This window comes from Salminus brasiliensis, chromosome 15 (assembly GCF_030463535.1).
Source record: "Salminus brasiliensis chromosome 15, fSalBra1.hap2, whole genome shotgun sequence".
Lineage (NCBI taxonomy): Eukaryota > Metazoa > Chordata > Actinopteri > Characiformes > Bryconidae > Salminus > Salminus brasiliensis.
Genome location: NC_132892.1, coordinates 32,656,044 through 32,673,818, shown reverse-complemented (window position 1 = coordinate 32,673,818; position 17,775 = coordinate 32,656,044). Strand labels below are relative to the sequence as shown.

At 43.2% G+C, this 17,775-nt stretch overlaps 1 protein-coding gene across 1 annotated transcript; it reads left to right on the top strand.

The window, feature by feature from the left end:
- The first annotated feature begins 429 nt into the window (after positions 1-429).
- Positions 430-16,955, top strand: slc25a10b (solute carrier family 25 member 10b). The gene is made up of 11 exons (XM_072656751.1): positions 430-849; positions 10,411-10,530; positions 11,522-11,630; positions 11,735-11,783; positions 12,391-12,432; positions 13,165-13,208; positions 15,340-15,410; positions 15,510-15,602; positions 15,797-15,874; positions 16,274-16,330; positions 16,689-16,955. Exons 1-11 carry the CDS (start codon positions 760-762, stop codon positions 16,788-16,790), a joined length of 855 nt encoding a protein of 284 aa, XP_072512852.1. The 5' UTR covers positions 430-759; the 3' UTR covers positions 16,791-16,955.
- The last annotated feature ends 820 nt before the right edge of the window (positions 16,956-17,775 follow it).

Below are 17,775 nucleotides of genomic sequence, written 5' to 3'. Positions count from 1 at the left end.
CTTATGATTCCCCACTGGCCACTTTATTAGAAACACCCACCTTCTCACTGGCCACTTTATTAGAAACACCTACCCTCTTTCTCACTGGCCACTTTATTAGAAACACCTACCCTCTTTCTCACTGGCCACTTTATTAGAAACACCCACCTTCTCACTGGCCACTTTATTAGAAACACCTACCCTCTTTCTCACTGGCCACTTTATTAGAAACACCTACCCTCTTTCTCACTGGCCACTTTATTAGAAACACCCACCTTCTCACTGGCCACTTTATTAGAAACACCCACCTTACCTAGCGCTTACACTGACTGGTTGCACTGGTATGAGGGTCGCTACTGGTGACCACGCACCAGCCAATCAGCGTGCAGGAAGAGGCGGGGCTTAGTCTGAATACGGGTGGGAAACAACAGCAGCAGCAGCCGGATGAAACGTCTCGTGCGGAATAAGAGCGAGGGGTGGACACAGCGCTCGAGAGGCAGCTCCTGAGTTCCAGAAAGTAATTGGCCGTCGGTGAACTTTGGACACGCGCCCGCGCGCACACACACCGACGCACGGAGTAACGCAATGTCACGCGTGCACCGGAGCCGTAGTACACGAGGCTGAAGATTAACGAGGAGCTCTACATCTCTCTCTCTCTCACACACACACACACACACACACACACACACTCTCTCTCTCGTCCTCTCCCGTGCGTGCGCGCGCTCGCTCCTCGCCGTGTCAGACCTCCATCGCCAGCGTGCCAGGAGAGCGGAAGTCAGCATGTCGGAAAAGCGGATCTCGCGCTGGTACTTCGGCGGTCTCGCGTCATGCGGCGCCGCGTGCTGCACGCACCCGCTGGACCTTGTGAAGGTGAGCAGTGCTGGGGATGCTGGGGCTCGCGCACATTACCTTTACACCTCTACCGTCACGTTACATTACGGTGACGTTGCATCACCGACTCATTTCGTCATACACTGGCCACTATATTGGAAACACCTTCCTTGAGCTCCCACGAACTGACCACTGCAGCTCATCTGCGGATGCACGAGCTAGGTGTTTCTGATAAAGTGGCCAGTATGCAGAAGCACAAGGCAGTAGGTAGGTGTTTCTGATAAAGTGGCCAGTATGCAGAAGCTCAAGGCAGTAGGTAGGTGTTTCTGATAAAGTGGCCAGTATGCAGAAGCACAAGGCAGTAGGTAGGTGTTTCTGATAAAGTGGCCAGTGAGTGGAAGCTCAAGGCAGTAGGTAGGTGTTTCTGATAAAGTGGCCATAGCTTCATGATGTTCCAGACAGTCCTATTGTCAACTTAAAAAGTAGCTGAATGCATTACTTAGAAGGGGTGTCCACAAACATTTGGACAGCTAGTGTGTGTGTTCTATATCAAGCTACACATCAGGTTTAGGACAGAGGGCTTGTGAGGGCCTGGCTATGAGTCAAGGGGCTTCATTTGCTCTGGGTGGGCCGGTTTGCAGACCCAGTTAGGGGCTAACCCAGTTTTTGTGACCTCTGACCCCTGGCTATCACCACACCCGAGGCCGCCGGTGCTCTACTGCCCTTCACAGCTGGCTCAGGTGTGGGGTTTTAGAGCTGAAACAGAAGCTGAAAGTAATTCTCAAGCTCGGGGGACTCGAAGGACATGTCTCTACGATGCCTGGCAGACTAATGAAGCCCCTTGTGTCTCGGAGTTGCGGATGCTGGTACAGCTGGCATCATGAAAAGTAGGGCTGCACCGATCCGATTTTTCAGTTCTGATACGATACCGATACATAAACTTTGCATATCGGCCGATACCCGATACCAATCCGATACCATTGCTGAATGAATAAAGCGTATATCTCACCATGTGGGAGAGACTTAAGGCATCAGGATTGACTTTATATAAACATTACTTTATATAATTAATATAACAAATTAATTAATTGCTATTTATTTTTTTTTTTGTCACTAAAATAAAGTGGTGCAGGACCTTCACACAGCATTCAAATTCAAACTAAAAAATTAAAGTTTTTTTATTAAAATAAATCAAATGTATCCACCAAAACTGAGAAATTAAGTAGCTTCACCTGGTCAAACACACGAACAGTAATCAATCTTATTTTTTAAATTTTAGCATAATATAAAAAAATAAATCCAGCAGCTGAACCTGAGGATAAATCAGGATAAATAGTAAAAAAAAAACACCAACAAATTAAAGTAAAAGGATCGGTTCCATGGACCGGCCCAATTGTCCGATACCCGATCCAGCGAATTAATCCGTTAATATCGGGACCGATATCCGATCCTAATATCGGATCGGCACATCTCTAATAAAAGACCAAAGTGGCAAGGAGAACCTCCCTCAGAGCTGGAGGAAGAACCTTTGGGAGGAACCAAGACCTGACCCGTCCTCCTCTGATCAGAACTATTGATAAATTATTGATAAAAGTCACAGAACCACCTAAACTGTGAACTACTCAGCTGTGCAACATATTCATAATCATAATATAATAATCATGGGGTCGTAGAACTTATGTATATATGTATAGTCATGGCAGTGATGGTCAGAGTAATGGAAGGAATGATGGGTAATATTGGCAGATAGTTAAGAGTCCATTGAGTCCATTTATGGTCATTAGGCAGGTAGCCGTGGATTCCTCATACCTCTGATATAGCTGAGAGTTGGGGTCCTATGTTGGCTTCTGTAGGTTTACACTGGAGCTCCAAGGCTAATGAAGCTATACGTCCCACCGATTAGCAATAAATCCTCCCAAACTGCACCTTTGAGGCTAATACCGCTAACAAGTAATGGGAGGTGGTGCTTGGCCGATTAGCCTGGTGCTAACGGCGTACTGTGTGGAGGTGTTCAGTAGTCTCTAACATACCTGCTTACGTAGTAGAAACACTGTAACACTGAGCAGAAACCTGCTAATCTCAGCATCATTTTCAGCAGTGTGGTGTTCCTCAGGGTTCAGTGTCGGGACCAGGCCTGTTTTCTAACTATGTGCTCCTGTCAGCCAGGATTATTAATAAAAATATTAATAAAAATCAGTGTACGCTGGGCTTTTGTGTGCTGCTTTAAATAGAGCTACAATGCTAATGTAGCTAATGCTAATGCTAAATGAATAGTCTTGCTTATGTGGCTTCTGACTCCCTGTTATCTAGAACATGGACTAAAGTACAGACGGCACCCAGGCTATCGGGAGAGATTAAACGGCAGCGGTCCCGAGACTGAACCTTGAGGAACCCCGCAAGACAAAATGCTAATGCATGCTCTATGTCCAAATATATGTGGACACCCTTTTTAATGAATGCATTCCGCTTTTTACTTTAGGTTGCACCCATTGCTGACAGATGTGCAAATGCACACACACACACACACACACACACACAGCTTGTCTAGCAATACTGCCACTAGAATAGGACTCTCTCGAGCAGATTAGCATGGCTAATGAAAAAAAAAAAAAAAAACGGCCATCATTGAGCTGCCTCAGTCTCAGGGAATGATGGTGGTTGGGGGATGAGGATCAATCAAATCCTTACAGCAATGCTCCTCCAAAATCAACTAGAAAGCCGTCATCCCTGGACAGCAGAGCAGGATGAACTCTGAATGAATGAGCAGGTGTCCCAATACTTCTGTCCATTTAGTACAGCAATTCTGCATGCGTTCACTCATTCGGTCATGAGGGGTTTCGTAGACATGTGGTTCAAATTACGTGGATCAGGACCCAACATAGGCCTAGCCCTCCCACACTCACACACTCACACACTCACACACACACACTCACACACACAGACACACACACACACACCCTGTGATTACAGTGTTGTAGAGCATGAGGAGGACACTGGTGATTCCGGCAGCTGTGGAAGTTAAATGGAGGTCATTGGGGCAACATGTGATTACAGGCATGCGTGTGTGTGTGTGTGTGTGTGTGTGTGTGTGGCAAGCAGTCATGGTATTTTTCAGAATGTAAGTGAGGCAGGTATGTGCTCCATTATATACAGCTGGTATGTGTGTGTGTGTGTGTGTGTGTGTGTGTGTGTGTACGTGTCTATATACATGGCTGGGCCAGCAGATGTATATCTCTATATGTCTGCTTTGTGTGTATTCATCCCTTTATGGGGACCCAGAGTCTCCAGGACCCTTCCAGATCCCAGCGTTCTGAAGGCGGGGCCGTTTTGCTTGCATTTCTGATGAAGCCAAGGCCCTCAATTTTTTTGACCCACCAAGTTGACCTTGCAAATGTCCTTGCATTTTCCACTTTCCAGAAGTTCTAGCTTCATTTTGAGGGATGTTTTGGATCACTGACCCGTTGTAGAAGCCAGCCCGTCTTTAGCCTTAGTTTCTTGACCGAACGGGTCCCGTTCACTTCCAGAATTTGCTGATGTTCAGCGGAATCCATCGTCCAGTCTCCCTGTACAGAGTTTCCAGTGCCACTGGCTGCCACACAACCACAGGCTTAACAGTTGGCGAGGTATTCTTTTCATCAGTTGCTGCGGCTTCGTTTTCCCCAAAAATAAAATTGATAATTGTGGCCAAAAGTTGAGATGTGTCCGAAATGTCTTTGGACCTCCTTTCCTGCCTTTGTAGGCCTCAGTCAGCAATACACATGCTTTGTGGTCTCCAGGATACGAACATGTTGTGGCTCCTCAGGAATGCAGTTTTGACATCGCTGACATAATCACCTGTCAGGATGACCTAAGCATTATGGTGCTGTGTGTGTGTGTGTGTGTGTGTGTGTGTGTGTGTGTTGTCATTTCCACCATTTCCTTCCTCTGTAGACTATGTTGAGTACACACCGGTGTCCCAGCGGCCACGTAGAGTACCTTGACCGTTGTTTATAAAGGCGTAGAAACGCATGCAGGAATTATGATGGGTGTCTGAGGTTAGCTTCGTTAGTTTTACGCATATTAATTGCATATTAATTATGTAATTTATTGCATAATAATTGGCTCTGCTGTAGAGCTGGGCAATATGACGATATTTTATCGTATCGTTATACATTTTATCGTGATGATGATAATAATAAGCTTTTCTAATCATATGGAGGATGTTACTGTTAGTGTTAATAAACACTGATCAGCTGCAGGTTTCATTACTAACAGTGTAATCAGATCAAGAGCAGCAGATGTTGAGTATAAATTAGCAAAATTATAAAATTAGCTAAATTAGCTGGATCGGGTATCGGATAATTAGTCAGATACAAAGAACCGATCCAATCACCGAAATCACAGACCCCGATTCTCGCACCGCCTGTATTCTAGGCTTCATAACCCAGGGTCTTAGTGCCCTCGACCGATCATCAACTATCAGCGAGCAATCCAGCTAGCTCCTGCTAGCTCCTCTTTAGCTAGCCCAGACAGCACTGCGCCGAGGTCCAGCACAGTTATTAATATTAGTGACCAATAACCAAAATCGGGTTCATTAATATCTGCGTTCATTTGTTATGATATAGTTTGTTTTATAAGGTTAGTAAAGTCACGTTGAAGTCAATCCTGATGCCTTAAGTCATATCGGCCGATATGCATAGATTCTGAATATTTAATACCTGTTCAATAAATAAGGACAAAAGTATTTGGACACCTGCTCATTCCTTGTGTCTTCTGAAATCAAGAGGATTAAAAAGAGTTTCTCCTGCTTTTGAGGGAGTAACTGTCTCTACTGTCCAGAGAAGGCGGCTCTCTACTATTGCTGTGAGGATGTGATTGATTGCATTCAGCCACAGTGACCAATAACAGAAATCGGGTTCGTTAATATCTGTGTTTGTATTTGTTATAGTTTGTTAGTAAAGTAAGTTAGTAAAGTCATGTTTAAGTCAATCCCGATGCCTTAAGTCTCTCCCAGATGGTGAGGTATACAGCTTATTAATTCAATGATGATATCGGATCGGTATCGGGTATCGGCCGATATGCAACGTTCATGTATCAGATCGGTATCGGAGCTGAAAAAGATGGATTGTGCATCTCTAGTAGAAATCTCTGTATTCAGTACAGGAGAGGATCTGAATAGTCGTTTATAAGAATCTGTCGCTACTGATGTTTTTAGGTGTCATGATAAATATCGCGTATCGCGAAAAAACGTCGTTAAGTATCGGGATGTAGTATTGTTACCATATCGCCCAGCCCTGTTTTGCTGTAATCCACCAATCACTGAGCTGGTTAATGAAAAACAGAGGGGTGAACACAGACAGATAACCAGGCTTTCTACTGTTTTTAGCTCTGCTCTGTACTTTAGTCAGAGTTCGGAACCAAGAACCAATAAGGATGTCTATCAGAGACTACTAAACACCCCCCCCCCCCCCCCCCCCCCCACACACACACACACACACACACATCTTCCACTGCTCCACAGCTCCTCAATGCTGGGGGGCTTTATACCCCTCTAGCCCACGCCTGGCATTATTAGGCAGCATGGTGCCATCAGAGGGTCATGATGTTGATCTGCTCCAGAGAGTCCTATTCTATTGGCAGTACTTCTTCTCTACAGGGACTAGACAAGCTGTGTGTGTGTGTGTCTGTGTGTCTGTGTGTGTGTGTAATAGTAGCACTTTTGAGTTTATGGTGATGGTTGAGGTTTCTGATTTCAGAGATAGATTACCAGGACAGCACTCAGCGGGTCAAAATATAAACACTCTCTCGTGTGCACACACACACACACACACACACACACACACACACACCTGCACATGATCACTAGTGATGCAAATGACAATGAGTCATTCTACACAACAGGTGACGTTTCATCAAGATCAAACAGTTTTTAAATCCAGTAACATCAAAGCTATTTCTATCTTCTGATATATATATACACACACACATACATATCAGACCCTCAGAGCCATATTCACAGTGAAACACGTGACGGGGTGGTAAACTTTACCCTGAATAGCTGCAGTTCTTAATGCGCTCAGATTCCTGACCTCAGATTCCTGACCTAGCACACATGCCAATCAATCAGAAAAGAATGTTAGCGTTTTATCTCTTATTTAATGAGCAGACACCAATAGGTGGCGCTCTACTGACTGTATTACTGTGTAGCTCCCAGTTTTTCCATCAGTAGCAGCTTACATGTGTCTTATACCTATAGTCTACTGGCAGAGCTGACTAGCAAATGGATCCACATGACTACCAGATCAGCCGAATCTAGGAGAGGACTTTTCAGTAAAGTGTGACAGAGTGGTGTGTGTGTGTGTGTGTGTGTGTGTGTGTGTGTGTGTGTGTGTGTGTGACGGAATGGTAAAGTTCATTCTATTTTTTTGTTTAGTTTAGTGATCGAGTTCCTGACATAGCACACATGTCCGGCCTCCAAACCTCATGGCGTTATTGGTGGCTGTTCGACAAATCTGCCCCTAATTAGACACCAGTACACACAAACACACACACACACACACACACAGTCGAGCATGCAGAGTCCTGTGTAGATGTGCTCTTTGATCTCGTCCCTCTGTAGCAAGCATGTGATTACATTTGCAGTTTTCGGGCTCCGTCCTAAACCACACCCACTGCAGAGGAGACACGCTGACCGCTCCAGATTTGCAGGTTGTGTGACCTGCTCTGGCTTTCTGTAGCACTGTGTGTGTGTGTGTGTGTGTGTGTGTGTGTGTGTGTGTGTGTGTGTGTGTGTGTGTGTGTGTGTGTGTGTGTTTCGTCCTTGAAGCAGCTTCTGCTCACGTCCCAAAAACCTCCATCTACCCTTCAGCTGCTCCTCAGGACTACAGCACTGCTCCATACAACCTGGGAGCTTCTCAGGCGTCACCCCCCAAAACACACACCCCACCAGGCTCGCAAAGGCTGGAGCAGGTGGGCTTTTAGAGAGGAAACGGTTGACCCAGTTGAATGAATGGAGTCTCCAGGACCAGGATTTAGTGTCCTTGGGTTCTCATGTTCTCCGAGCTCAGGGTGAAGTGAAGTGAATAGAAGTCTTTTAAACCCTCGTATCTCCACTCACTTCTACCTGAGGAATGAGTGTCAAGACTTTTGACCCCTTTGTAGACCATTGATCAGGGAAAGTGCTGACGCTGCACTCTTGATTAGTCTTGATTAGCTGAGAGAGAATGAGGTCATCAGTACAGTCCAGAGATCTGAAGCCTCTAATCACATCACTCGTTTCTACAGTAGAAGCTCCAGAAACTCCAGAAGCTCCAGATCTCATCAGATCAGATAAAGCAGGTGAACATAAATCCAGTAAAAAGGAGAAGCAAGAGCTTCTCATTCTGAAGAAAGAAAGTAGTGAGATCTTGTCGGTGAGCTAGTCTGAAGAACAGAGCTCGGTTCCTCCAGGGTTCTCCTGGACGCCCCCCAGTCCAGCCAGCACAGCGTGGAGGATGTGTTCAACTCCATCAGCAGCAGCAGCAGCAGCAGCTCACCTGATTTACCATCATTAAGCCCTAATTTACCACCAAACCAGGTGTTGATCTGAGGAGAACTCTAAATAATACTAGACTCCATGAGAGAGGAGAACTCTGGAGATGTTCTAATGTGGAGAACCACCACTTTCTGTATCTCTAAGACAGCAGGCAGCTCCCACTGATGCTCGCTCTCTCTCTTTCTCTCTCTGTGTGTGTCAGCATGATTCAGGTGTTCATGAACTCTCTTTGACACTGCAGGTGTGTGTGTGTGTGTGTGTGTGTGTGTGTGTGTGTGTGTGTGTGTGTGTGTGGGAGAGAGATGTAGGGTGGATAAGTAAGTTGGAGATTCAGGCTGACTCAGCATCTTACACTCCAGTGTTTAAGCACGCAGTTGAAGCCTGAGGCCAGGGTTAATGTTTGTTATTGCTGACCGGTCAGCCGCCGTGGGCCAATCCGCAGTGCACTGGCCCTCAGAAGACCTTCTGAGACTAGCCTCAGGCCCAGCTCAGACAGGATTGAATGGGTTATGTGGGGTTCTGGGGTAATTCCCCGTCTCACTAGAGCTTCCTGACCTTTTATTGTCCTGAAATGCTGGTTATTATTATTGTTTTATTATTATTATTATTATTATTATTATTATTAAATTATCAGAATAAAGTTATGAGTAAAAACCTTGCCCTGGAAAATGTCACATTGGAGAGGTGCAGGAGAGGAGCGTGAGGCTCAGAGCTGGACTGCAGAAAGTTGACGTTCACACACCAGCCTGGACCTTCTCCCTGAACAGCGATGTTGAGGAGCCTCAGCTTGAGCAGGTTCAGCCTGAGCACTGATCTGCACGGCTGATGCACATGATAGGGGTGTGTGTGTGTGTGTGTGTGTGTGTGTGTGTGTGTGTGTGTGTGTGTGTGTGTCAAAAGGAAGCTTTAATCTCCTAACAATAACAGCAGCTCTTACTCAGCAGAAACTGAGCCAGTAACTCTCTCTGTGATCTTTTGTGGGGGGGCTGGAAGATCAGTAGTGATGATGATAATTATGGTAATAGTGAGGAAGGCATTGATGAGGATGGTAGTGATGAAGATGACTGATGATAATGACAGTCATATTGATGACAGTGATGAAGAAGATGATGATGGTCATATTAAAGATGACCGTGACGAAGATGATGATAGTCATATTAATGACAGTGATAAAAATGATGATGATGATGATGATAGTCATGTTAATGACAGTGATGATGATGGTCGTAATGATGACTGATGATTTTGATTCAGATAAATATGACATGATGATGAATGCAAAGCTGCTGATGATGATGATGATGAATGTAAAGCTGCTGCTGCTGATGATGATGATGATGAATGTAAAGCTGCTGCTGCTGCTGATGATGATGATGATGAATGTAAAGCTGCTGCTGCTGATGATGATGATGATGAATGTAAAGCTGCTGCTGCTGCTGATGATGATGATGATGAATGTAAAGCTGCTGCTGATGATGATGATGAATGTAAAGCTGATGATGATGAATGTAAAGCTGCTGCTGATGATGATGATGAATGTAAAGCTGATGATGATGAATGTAAAGCTGCTGCTGATGATGATGATGAATGTAAAGCTGATGATGAATGTAAAGCTGCTGCTGCTGATGATGATGATGAATGTAAAGCTGATGATGAATGTAAAGCTGCTGCTGCTGATGATGATGATGAATGTAAAGCTGATGATGAATGTAAAGCTGCTGCTGCTGATGATGATGAATGTAAAGCTGCTGCTGCTGCTGCTGATGATGATGATGAATGTAAAGCTGATGATGATGAATGTAAAGCTGCTGCTGCTGCTGATGATGATGATGAATGTAAAGCTGATGATGATGATGATGAATGTAAAGCTGATGATGGATGTAAAGCTGCTGCTGCTGATGATGATGATGATGAATGTAAAGCTGATGATAATGATGATGATGATGATGATGATTAATGTAAAGCTGCTGCTGCTGCTGATGATGATGATGAATGTAAAGCTGATAATGATGATGATGATGATGAATGTAAAGCTGCTGATGATGATGATGATGATGATGAATGTAAAGCTGCTGCTGATGTTACAGGTGCACCTGCAGACGCAGCAGGAGGTGAAGATGAGGATGGTTGGCATGGCGATGCATGTGGTGAAGAATGATGGACTGCTGGCGCTCTACAACGGCCTCAGCGCCTCTCTCTGCAGACAGGTGAGTGTGGATTAGTGTGTGTGTGTGTGTGTGTGTGTGTGTACAGCTGCAGACCTGGATTAAAGGATATTAGTGTTCAGATAAAAGATATTAGATATCAGAAATAATACGGCTTATATGTAATCATTAACACACACACACACACACACACACACACCCTGGGCTGATGTCCTGATCTTACTGACGTCAGTTAGGGATTATAAAACAAACACTTGAATGATAAAGTGGAGAGTGTGGATCGTTTAGTCCTCTAAAACTACGCTACATGTCCAAATGTTTGTGGACACACACACACACACACACAGCTTGTCCAGTCCCTGTAGAGAAGTACTGCCAATAGAATAGGACTCTCTGGAGCAGATAGACATCAACCTATGGGCATGAATTGTGGGCTAGAGGGGTATAAAGCCTGCCAGCAACAAGCTGTGAAGAGGTGGAGGTGGAGTGGATCCAACATCCGGACCTCACTATTGCTTCTGTCGCTGAATGCAATCAAATCCTCACAGCAATGCTCCAATCCTCCAAAATCTAGTAGACAGTCTTCTTTTCTGGACAGTAGAGACAGTTACCCCAGCAAAAGCAGGATCAATTCATTTATTAGCCTTGATTTGAGAGGATACAAGCAATGAGCAGGTGTCCCAATACTTTTGTCCTTATTCTCATTTTCACTTTTCTCCATAATTTGAATCTCGCAGTTGTTCTTTATATTGTATCAGAATTTCTTGATGAACGAACCAATAGAAATGCCCCAAAATGACCTGGAGTAAACTCTGTTTCCATTGACTTCCATTGAAAGTCCCGCAGGTTTTCCCTCCTCCTGTAAAGCTGCGGTTTTCTGTGTGACTCTCATTATGTGTCTGAAGCAGGGAATTTTAAACAGGGAGTGGCTCCATCTAGTGGCTGTTTTTGAGTATTGCACAGAATTAATAACCTCCCTCTCTCTCTCTCTCTCTCTCTCTCTCTCTCTCTCTCTCTCTCTCTCTCTCTCTAGATGTCCTACTCTCTCACCAGGTTTGCTATTTATGAAACGGTCAGAGATATGATGGGCAGTGAGGGCCCTATGCCCTTCTACCAGAAAGTGCTGCTGGGAGCATTTGGAGGTAAAACTCAAGCAAATTCTCTCACACACACACACACACACACACACACACACACACACAGCCGGTCTGTCACAGATGGTTTATCTGTGTTTACCTCTCTGTAGGCTTCACAGGAGGGTTCATTGGGACGCCGGCAGACATGGTCAACGTCAGGTACCCCAGCACACACACTGCGCTGTTCCTCCTCGAGGAGCTTTTTTTTCTTCCGTTTGAAACTGTGGAGGAACCTCTTAAGGTGCTTTAAGGAACCTTGAAGGTGGTGAATGCTCCACAGTTTCTAATGGAAGAACCTCCAAAAGCTCCTCAAGGGTCTCATTTCAGTGTTTGAGATGTAAGCAGTCATCCAGGGTGGGGATTGGTGGGAAATTGTGAATTTCGGACGAAATGGTGGCAAATCTTAAGCGATATTTTCTTTGGGGGACTACTTTCTGCCTCACTGTATCCCTGCATGTATCCCTCCACCTAACATCTAAACCAGAAGAGTCCCTGGCATCTTTCTATGAGGGAGCTTTTATTAGAGCTTCAGATGTCTACTTCCCTTCACCTCCACTGTAGAACTCTGTAGTTCTGACTGGGGAAAGTTATCTAGAATTTGGTTTCACACCAAACCCTCTAACCCCCTCCCCCTGCTCTGAATGACTTGGTGTACCTTCATATGTATTTGTGGGTGCATTAGCATGCCGTAACTGTAAGTACAGCAGCACTGTTGCAGCGGACCCTCCAAATCTGTGTTGACCAACTCCTCATCTTCATTGTTCAGGATGCAGAACGACATGAAGCTTCCCCCCGAGCTCAGGAGAAAGTGAGTGTGTTCACGCTACACCGTCACACAGTCCACTCTGGCAGGCCTCGCTATAGCAGCCTAGCTTAAAAAAGGGAGAGCCGGGCGGTAGCGCAGACATGAGCACTGTTCACCGCTCGTAGTGCCAGACTTACAGCAGGTGAGACCAGAGTGACCCGTACAGGTCCTGGAAAACCTGGAAAGTCATGGAAAATAAATCCAGTACTTATAAATAACCAAATTGAAAAAAAGTACTTAAAAGAAATAGAAAATATTGTAATGAGCTTCTGTCGTCATTTTATATATATATATATATATATATATATATATATATATATATATATATATATATATATATATATATATAGAATCATATAAAACAAACTTTTATTGTAGCAGAATGTTTCACATGACCAATCGCTGCCTGTTTTTTATATGACCATGGTATCATGACCATGCATTATGTTGTTAACTAGCTAGCCTGGACGGTCTTTTAGCTACTAGCGTGAACTAAAAATATGCGTAAACGAATTACGGGAAAAATATTTTCATGGAAAAGTGATGGAAAGGTTGAAGTGTATGAACCAGTTAGACGTACAGCATGAGGAGCTGCAGCCTGGTTCCAGATTGAGCTACTGGGTTTACAAAAAAATCACGAAACCTCGGTGTAGAGTTGCCTGGCCGAGGCAGTAAACGCTGTAAGAAACAGAACTGAATTAACGTGTAAATTAACGCAGATCTCGTTTTCTTCAGCTACAAGCATGCGCTGGATGGGCTCTTCAGGGTCTGGCAAGAGGGTGAGTGCATCTGCTCTTGGTCTCTGAATGGATCTACAGTGTGTCTGTGTTACACTGGACTTTCAGAACAAGCCTTGTGTAATAAAGTTTAGTAGAATAGAATAGAGTAGAGTTGAATGTGGTGTAATAAGGTTTAGTAGAATAGAGTAGAGTTGAATGTGGTGTAATAAAGTTTAGTATAATAGAATAGAGTAGAGTTGAATGTGGTGTAATAAAGTTTAGTAGAATAGAGTAGAGTTGAATGTGGTGTAATAAAGTTTAGTAGAATAGAGTTGAATGTGGTGTAATAAAGTTTAGTATAATAGAATAGAGTAGAGTTGAATGTGGTGTAATAAAGTTTAGTAGAATAGAGTAGAGTTGAATGTGGTGTAATAAAGTTTAGTAGAATAGAGTTGAATGTGGTGTAATAAGGTTTAGTAGAATGGAGTAAAGTTGAATGTGGTGTAATAAAGTTTAGTAGAATAGAATAGAGTAGAGTTGAATGTGGTGTAATAAAGTTTAGTAGAATAGAATAGAGTAGAGTTGAATGTGGTGTAATAAAGTTTAGTAGAATAGAGTTGAATGTGGTGTAATAAAGTTTAGTATAATAGAATAGAGTAGAGTTGAATGTGGTGTAATAAAGTTTAGTAGAATAGAGTAGAGTTGAATGTGGTGTAATAAAGTTTAGTAGAATAGAGTTGAATGTGGTGTAATAAGGTTTAGTAGAATGGAGTAAAGTTGAATGTGGTGTAATAAAGTTTAGTAGAATAGAATAGAGTAGAGTTGAATGTGGTGTAATAAAGTTTAGTAGAATAGAATAGAGTAGAGTTGAATGTGGTGTAATAAGGTTTAGTAGAATAGAGTTGAATGTGGTGTAATAAAGTTTAGTAGAATAGAGTAGAGTAGAGTTGAATGTGGTGTAATAAGGTTTAGTAGAATAGAGTTGAATGTGGTGTAATAAAGTTTAGTAGAATAGAGTAGAGTAGAGTTGAATGTGGTGTAATAAGGTTTAGTAGAATAGAGTTGAATGTGGTGTAATAAAGTTTAGTAGAATAGAGTAGAGTTGAATGTGGTGTAATAAAGTTTAGTAGAATAGAATTGAGTTGAATGTGGTGTAATAAAGTTTAGTAGAATAGAGTAGAGTTGAATGTGGTGTAATAAAGTTTAGTAGAATAGAGTAGAGTTGAATGTGGTGTAATAAAGTTTAGTAGAATAGAATTGAGTTGAATGTGGTGTAATAAAGTTTAGTAGAATAGAATTGAGTTGAATGTGGTGTAATAAAGTTTAGTAGAATAGAGTAGAGTAGAGTTGAATGTGGTGTAATAAAGTTTAGTAGAATAGAATTGAGTTGAATGTGGTGTAATAAAGTTTAGTAGAATAGAGTAGAGTAGAGTTGAATGTGGTGTAATAAAGTTTAGTAGAATAGAATTGAGTTGAATGTGGTGTAATAAAGTTTAGTAGAATAGAGTAGAGTAGAGTTGAATGTGGTGTAATAAAGTTTAGTAGAATGGATTAAAATTGAATGTGGTGTAATAAAGTTTAGTAGAATAGAATAGAGTAGAGTTGAATGTGATGTGATGTTTAGTAGAATTGAATGAGTTTAATAAAATGGAATAAAGTTTAAAGGAATGAAATTGAGTGCAATAGAATGGAAAATAATGAAATGTAGTGTAATGACAGAATAGAGTTTTGTGTAATGTAGATTAATGGAATGAATGGAATAGAGTTTAATGGAATATAGTAGAGTTTTGTGTTATTTTATGTATTTTATTGGAATAGAATTGAGTATAATAGAATAGAAAATAATTGAATAATTTATTGGAGTCTAATAAAATTAATTAATTTTATTTTAATTAAATGTATTTCATTATAGTGGAATGGATTGGAATGGTATACAGATCAGTAAAGTGGAATAGAACAGAATAAAGTTGAGTTTAATTAACAGAAATGGAGTGGAATTGAATAGAACAGAATAGAATTGGGTTTAATGGAATAGAGGTTGGTGGAATAGAGTGGGCTGGAGGTTAATGAAAAGGAATTGTGTAGAATAGAATGGTGTCCCTTGTGGAACTGAATAGAAAACAACAGAATTGAGTGGAATTGAACCAGATGACTGAACTAACTGATGCTGGTTGGTTGGTCTCTCTGTCAGAGGGGACGAGGAGGCTGTTCTCTGGAGCCACCATGGCGTCCAGCCGAGGAGCCCTGGTCACTGTGGGACAGGTGAGACGTGTGCAGTGTTGAGCAGAGCTTTTCTCCATTGAGGACCTGCGAGAAGAAGACGGGACCCCTGACCACATGTCTCTGTCTCTGTCTCTGCAGCTGGCGTGCTACGACCAGGCCAAGCAGCTCGTCCTGGGGACGGGGATGATGGGGGACAATGTTTTCACGCACTTCCTGTCCAGCTTCATCGCTGTGAGTGTTCCTTTATCGGACCGGAGACTGTCCAGAAACCCTCCGTCCCCGTGCCTCAGATACACCTACACACGAGAGGGAATTAAGCAGTAGAGCCCCTCTAGTGGTGGGGTGTGTGTATTACACCTCCACTCTTAAAAAATGAAGGCGAATGATGGTTCTCTCTCTGTCTCTCTCTCTGGCGCCCTCTGTAGGGAGGCTGTGCTACCTTCCTCTGTCAGCCGCTGGATGTGCTGAAGACCAGACTAATGAACTCTAAAGGAGAGTACAGGGTGAGTCTTCCGGTAGGATCCCAAAAAAGATTGGTCAAAAATGGGTTGTGGGTTCGATACCCGGGCCGCTGTTGGGCCCTTGAGCAAGGGTCTTCATCCAATGGCTTCCAGTCCACTTCTCACTACCACTGTGTGCGTTTGGTCACTGCAAGGATGGGTGTCCTACACTAATGATGAATATGGTGGTCTTGACCAGTGTGGGCTAGAGTGGGCTCCATCCGCTAGCACCAAAACTAGTCGTCCAACATCAGCATCTCGCTTTCGGGGCTGAATGCAGTCAAATTTCCCTCATGGCAATGTTGCAAAATCGAGGTGCTGGTGTTATGGCAGCAAGTGTCCACAAACTTTTGTCCATGCCTGTCGTCTGGCATCTCGTCATGCTTGCTGTTGTGTTTGTAGGGAGTGCTGCATTGTCTCTCTGAGACTGCCAAACTGGGACCACTGGCCTTCTACAAGGTAAGCACACACACACACACACACACACACACATGATTACCCTCGTCTTTTTTATACATGCACTATACGTCCATATGTTTTTGGACACCCCTTCAGCCAGTTTAAGCCCCTCCCATTGCTGACACAGATGTGCTATCAAATCCTCACAGCAATGCTCTTTAGTAGAACGTCTTCTTCTCTGGACAGTAGAGACAGTTACTCCAACGAAAGCAGAACCAGCTCTTTTTAATGAATGATCAGGTGTCCCAATACTTTTGTCCATATAGTGCATCCATCTAAATCTCCATAAGTGAGGGCAGTTCCCCTCACTGACCGCTGTTGTTGATGATGTTTTCTGTCCGATCCAATCACATCGCAGGGTTTAGTTCCAGCTGGGATCCGATTGGTCCCTCACACAGTCCTGACCTTCCTGTTCTTGGAGCAGCTGAGGAAACATTTCGGCATCAGGGTGGTCAGCTGAGCAGGAGCTGTGGACGTTTGACCTTCTGACCTTTGATTGACTACTTCCCATGATGACCTAATTTCCAAAACCGAGCTGCAACCTGGGCTGGACTGGAACTGAAGAGAATGTGCCAGATCTCACACACACACACACACACACACACACACACACACACACCCACACTATACTACACTACACACTCTCAGCATGTACAGCCAAAGCTAAGCTGTCTCACAGCTCTGCATTAACACATTCGGACACTTCAGACTATCACAGATGGACGGATGGACGGACGGATGGTCAGAGCGAGCAGTGCTCGAACCGTTGACCTGCTGAACATCTGTTGGTCTTCTTGCACTTTCAGAGCTTTTACTTTCCATGTTTTCTGGCCTGTAAGTCCTTCAGGAAGCCAGTAACACAACTGTAACCATTACAAAGCTGGAGTGTTCCCCACACTGTTCACATAGTTCCTGTCTAATCCGTAATCAGTCACAGGTAGAGGTCTGATTTATTTCACGCCAGGCAGGTTTGAGTCTGCACTTCTTCTTTCCCAGTTTAATAATCATTACCAGTTCATTACCAGTTCATTACCAGTTCCCACCCACTGGTCCGGTCTCCCTGCATCACCTGATGCCAGCAGTGATGAGCTGATGAAGTTCTTTTAACATACTTTCAAACTGCTCAAATTTCAAATTCATCCTGGATACAAATGTTGTTCATTTCATTCTGGATACAATTTTATTTGTCAAAATTCATACAAGTTATGAATTTAATTAGAAATTAATTCTAGATAGTTTTTTTTATATATTCGTACAATTGATTAATGTAATTAAAAATTCATTCTGGATACAGATTATATCAGAAATCCATACAAGTTATGAATTTAATTAGAAATGAATTCTAGATACAGATACTTTTTAGAAATTCATACTTGTTATGCATTTAATTAAAAAATTAATTCAGAATACAGATTCAACTAGAAATTTATCAGGATGTCAGTTTA

Bases quoted from the DNA above. Each gene is read 5' to 3' on its own strand.
- slc25a10b (XM_072656751.1), top strand. From the start codon at position 760: ATGTCGGAAAAGCGGATCTCGCGCTGGTACTTCGGCGGTCTCGCGTCA. The intron at 10,531-11,521 runs GTGAGTGTGGAT...CTCTCTCTCTAG, and splicing joins GCGCCTCTCTCTGCAGACAG to ATGTCCTACTCTCTCACCAG. The intron at 15,411-15,509 runs GTGAGACGTGTG...CTGTCTCTGCAG, and splicing joins CCCTGGTCACTGTGGGACAG to CTGGCGTGCTACGACCAGGC.